Source organism: Alosa pseudoharengus, unplaced genomic scaffold (genome assembly GCF_046254945.1).
Source record: "Alosa pseudoharengus isolate Yale_2024_CS ecotype anadromous, Long Island Sound unplaced genomic scaffold, YU_APseudo_1.1 YU_APseudo_1.1_scf_12, whole genome shotgun sequence".
Taxonomy (NCBI): domain Eukaryota; kingdom Metazoa; phylum Chordata; class Actinopteri; order Clupeiformes; family Clupeidae; genus Alosa; species Alosa pseudoharengus.
Genome location: NW_027468587.1, coordinates 7,633,825 through 7,638,824, shown reverse-complemented (window position 1 = coordinate 7,638,824; position 5,000 = coordinate 7,633,825). Strand labels below are relative to the sequence as shown.

Genomic DNA, 5,000 nt, shown 5'->3' with positions numbered 1-5,000 from the left:
ATCTAATATTTCCATGTGAGGAAATTAACGAATGAAAGGGCTGGACTCAGAGAGGGATTAAAGTCCTGGGCTTAATTGCCATCTTTTATTTTCCGCTCATGGAGCATGAGACTGTCAAGGTCAAACGGTTCAGTTGCCAAGTAGAGAACTCGTGCACCTGGGCTGTAAGGAGCAGAAGCTGAAGTATTTATCAACTGCTTCTTTTCTCGGGGCCAACAGGAAGTCATTTAAATGAGTTTTCCTGAATTCAGTGATATCTGACTCTCAGCATTTTATTGACAGATGGCTGCAGACAGATTGCATCTTGTGCATGTTTTTGATGGGATCATATTTGGATTACAGTTGTGTAGCAAATCGCACACACACTGCAAATATACTCATTTCCCTGTCAGCCTCTGCTGTTGACAGTTTATCATGTATTTTTAGTCCAGTGTCAGGGGGTTTGTGGGGGTGATAAGTGTGTTATAATGCAGGTCCCGGTACCAGCTGTGCTTAATATGTGGGGAGAGAGAGAGAGGGATATCTGCAGGGAAGAGTGCAGATCTAAAACTTGTTATGTTTTTTTATCTTCTTCCCAGGTGTCAAAATGGAGGAGACTCTCCCCCCTGGCACCAGCCTGAAATGCACAATCTGCAACTACACGGCGGATTCGCTGCTCACATTCCAGCACCACATCCTCTCGCACCTGTCACAGGCGGCCTTCCGATGCAGTCACTGCCACATCAGCTTCCAGAACCACCGGGAGCTGCTGCAGCATCAGGACTTGCACGGCCACTCGGGAAAGCTCCGCCGCGAGAACGAGGGCATCGAACACTCCCCGCGGAGCGCCGACGACGCCCTGCAGCAGGCCCGGGCAGAGCTGTCCGGCAGGAAGGAAATGGTCCTCCCAAGCCCCAAGGGCGGAGTGGCGCTGCCGCCGCTGGGGAAAGACGGCAGCCCAGACGCCAGTGGCGAGCTGGAGCGGCCAGAGAAGAAGCCAGCGCTGGCCATGCAGAAGCCCGACGGGCATCCGGTGAGCAAGGCCAGCTTCTCCTACACCCGCATCAAGTCAGAGCCGTCGAGTCCCCGCCTGGCCTCCTCACCCGTGCAGCACAGCATGGGCCCCAGCTTCCCCATGGGGCCCTTCCTGTCCCAGTTCGCCTTCTCGCAGGACATCTCCGTGGTCCCACAGGCGTCGGAGATCCTGGCCAAGATGTCCGAGCTGGTCCATCGGCGCCTGCGCCACGGGGGCAACAGCTACCCGCCGGTCATCTACAGCCCGCTCATGCCCAAGGGTGCCACCTGCTTCGAGTGCAACATCACCTTCAACAACCTGGACAACTACCTGGTCCACAAGAAGCACTACTGCAACAGCCGCTGGCAACACATGACCAAGTCGCCCGACTTCTCGGGGATCACAGAGAAGCCCGTGCAGGACTCGGTGAGCCCAAACAGCGGGCACAGTGCAGTGGGGATGCTCCCAGGCTGCCACCCCCCGGAGACGGAAAACAACCTCCTGCCGTCAGCTTGCATCAACTCCTCTGTGTTGGACATGATTAGCGCTGGGGGGAAAGGGCCTGAAAAGGACCTCACCGGTCAGGTGAAAAAGGTTGCCACGCCAACTGGCGGTGGGGAGGAACGTCTGAACGGAAAACAGCCAGAGGTTAAGAGCCCCAGCACGGGTCTGGGCGAGGTGGACAATGATCCCAACAAAACGACGTGTGAGGCCTGCAACATCACTTTCAGCCGCCACGAGACCTTCATGGTGCACAAGCAATACTACTGCGCCACACGCCATGACCCGCCCATGAAGCGCATGTCCAGCAACAAGGTCCCCGCCATGCAGAGGACCATGAGGACGCGCAAACGCAGGAAGATGTACGAGATGTGCCTCCCGGACCAGGAGCAGAGGCCCCCCATGGGGCCGCACCAGCCAGGGTTCCTGGGAGGCCCTCCCCTGGGCAATCCATGCACCTCCCAGGAGGCCGTGGAGAGCCTTGCCGATCGATTCCACCCCCGCTGCGACATCTTCCCGGGCATGGTACCGAAGCACCTGGAGGCCTCGCTCACCGTCAGCAAGTCCATCCTCGGTCCCAAGTGCAACACTGTCGATGCACATGAGCTGGATGCCCCAATCGATCTCAGCAAAAAGTGCTCGCCACTCCCCGACAAGTCGAGCAACTCGCCCAAAAGACTTTTGGACTACCATGAATGTACCGTGTGCAAGATCAGCTTCAACAAGGTGGAGAACTACCTGGCCCACAAACAGAACTTTTGCCCCGTGACAGCATCGCAACACGACATTGGGCCGCTCAAACCGCCCCCCGTGTTTCCTGAAGTAAAGAACGAAGGTGTCAATCCCGAGGACGCCTACGACAAGAACCCTGTCAAGTGTGAGAAAAATGGCGGCGGGGACCTGATGGTGCCAAACGGCGGCCTGTATCCCACACACCACCTGGGCCCAGCACCAGCGCTGAAGACCTTCCCCGACCAACACCTCGGTCCCAACAGTGATGAGGGCAAGAACATGTTCCTGCCCCACTGCCTTTACCCCGGAGCAATAAAGAAGGTAAAGGGCAGTGAGCAAATCTCACCGCCCTACTTCGGGATGAAGCCTGGCGACTTCCTGAGTGGTGGCCTACTGACGCCGAGTGAGGCGAGCGAGCAGGAGCAGTCTGCCGTGAACGGCACCGCCGAGACAGTCAAGGAGCTGCCAGCACCACCGCCCTCCACCAACGGCTGCCCGCACCCGGGCAAAGAGGCGCTCCCTCTGCTGCCCAACAGCAGGGGCATGGTGATCGTGAACGGCGGACACAAGTCAGAGGATCGCCCGGCCACCTCGACCCCGCAGCAGGAGAACCAGACCCAGCACACAGGCCCCGCCACAGACGGGCACACGGGTTCCCCTACGTGGAGCACGGAGAACCCGGCCGAGGCCTCCGAGAACACCTCCCCTGGGGCTAAGTCTCCGGCAGAGGAGTCGGCAGTGCCACCGCCGCCACCGCCGGCCGTCACCAAGGGCCTCAACGGCTCAGCCCAGAACACAGGCAGCGGCAAGTACTGCCGCCTGTGTGACATCCAGTTCAATAACCTGTCAAACTTTATCACTCACAAGAAGTTCTACTGTTCGTCACACGCCGCTGAACACGTGAAATGAAGCCCTTGCTCTTTCCCTCTCCTTCCCTCTGACTCCACCCATCCTTTCTCCCTTTCTTCCCTAGCTCCCTCACTCCCTCGTTCCTCCTTCTCCCAATCCCCCCAGCATTTTATCTTTATTTGGGTACACTGTCGTGTCTGGAGTAGTACATCATGCAGTTTTATACACTGCTTGTGGACAATCAAGAGAAGCTTCTTTGGTCATCATTTTAAGACTTAATGCAAATCATTGGTTAGGAAAAAAATGGAAAAAAAATGACAAGTGTAATATTGGTGCCACTTTCACCTTTATTTATTTTACAATCAGTATTAATAGAAGTAGTGCTCTTAATTTAAATTCAAAAAGGAAATTTATATCAGAGTTGTTTGTAATGTTATTGTATAGTCATTCTTGTGTAGCACACATATTGTTTACACTGTAATGTAGGTTCAAGGAGACAATAGTCACACGAAGTACAAAAACAAAAACATTTTAGACACAAAATAGCTCTCAGAAGCACTTGTGTATTCTTATTTGCTGTAACGTTTTTGTATATGCCTAAATGTCATTTGCAGCTTGATATTCATGACTTCTCAGCCTTAAAACACTGTTTTCGGGGGATAACCAGGCACAGGCACCCTACATCTCATGTTCTGGCATATACACGCAGCTTTGCATATGTATGTAACTGTTTGTCCCTGTCTCTTTTCTTCGACTCCGAAGTGGATGTTTTCATGACGATGGCAGCATTCTTTCTTGTATAGTACTCGTATTTCTGTTTGCGGATAACATTTTGGTCTCCCTTTTTAAAGATGTGCTCTCAACGCAATACTTTGTAAATGAGGAAAAACGTTACTGAAAGCAGTATTATAAAAGGGGACTTGGCAGAAATTATTTGTTACCCACTAAAAATGAGTGAAGAAAAGAAAAACAAAGAAAATTTAAAAGAAGTACGTTTATTGATGTTGACGAACATAATGGGAAGGAGGGGTGTGGGTGGGTTGGGAATAGTACTGTACAATGATCATTCCAATGTCCTTATGGGAGAAAAAAAATATTTCTTAAAAAATACATTGTTGCTATGCATGTATATGGATGGAATTAAATTCCAGAACTGTTGGAAATTTTTATTTTGATGTGGTGTCATAATTAAACTTCAATCCTCAGGATAAGTTCTCATGATTGTTGTCCTCTTTTTTGTTCACATAACAAAAAAATGAACTGGAATAAAAAATAAAAAAGTCACTTCAATCACGCCGACTATAAAACAGCAAAACTTTATTTACAGATATGAAAAAAATTCACATTTACATATCCACCACCACTGACAGCAAGCCTCAAAGCTTCAAAATCCTAATTCAAACAAGCAGGTACCCTTTATAGCCAGTAAGTCTGTGGTTTACCTCCCCAGAATCCGTTTCTGGTCCACAAACACATCTTCCTGGGCAGCCCAAACCTAGGTCATGGCTTGGGAAGACACAGGCCCACCATCGCCGAGCACTTCACTGGCTCTGTTTTCTGGACTGCCGGCGTGACACCAGCATCCACAGATGTTTGCTGACGGCGGCTGGCTGGGTGTAGAGCATGCGCCGGTCGGCTCCGGGGACGTGGATGCGTGAAGCCTGGGGGTAGGACTGCTCCACAAAGCGCTTCTGAAGCTCCGCCACCACCTGCCACACAAACCACACCACACCAGGGGGTGCGGGGTGAATTTTGGAGTTAGCGGGGTGGGAAAAAATAACAATTAGCAGACCGATAACATAAAATGCGTATGTATGACACGCCAATGGCCAATTGAAATGGCGTGTATGTTTACGCAAAGTCATGATGCCATATTGCAATTAGAGTGTGATGGGAATGATCGACACAGTAAGAAACATGGAGT

The 5,000-nt window shown here is 51.6% G+C and overlaps 2 protein-coding genes across 3 annotated transcripts in view; one reads left to right on the top strand and one right to left on the bottom strand.

Annotated features, from left to right (window-relative positions):
- The window catches only part of zfpm2a (zinc finger protein, FOG family member 2a), a 146,476-nt gene extending 143,259 nt beyond the window's left edge, over positions 1-3,217 (top strand). The window contains exon 8 of the mRNA XM_076279372.1: positions 579-3,217. Coding sequence (XP_076135487.1) covers positions 579-3,136 — 2,558 coding nt within the window. The 3' untranslated portion in view covers positions 3,137-3,217. The remainder of the gene's footprint in view (positions 1-578) is intronic.
- A 1,156-nt stretch (positions 3,218-4,373) lies between these two features.
- The window catches only part of LOC143118848 (uncharacterized), a 28,693-nt gene continuing 28,066 nt past the window's right edge, over positions 4,374-5,000 (bottom strand). For both annotated transcript variants that reach the window (XM_076279967.1, XM_076279966.1), the window contains exon 11: positions 4,374-4,785. In XM_076279967.1, the coding sequence (XP_076136082.1) occupies positions 4,618-4,785 (168 nt within the window). In that variant the 3' untranslated portion in view covers positions 4,374-4,617. The remainder of the gene's footprint in view (positions 4,786-5,000) is intronic.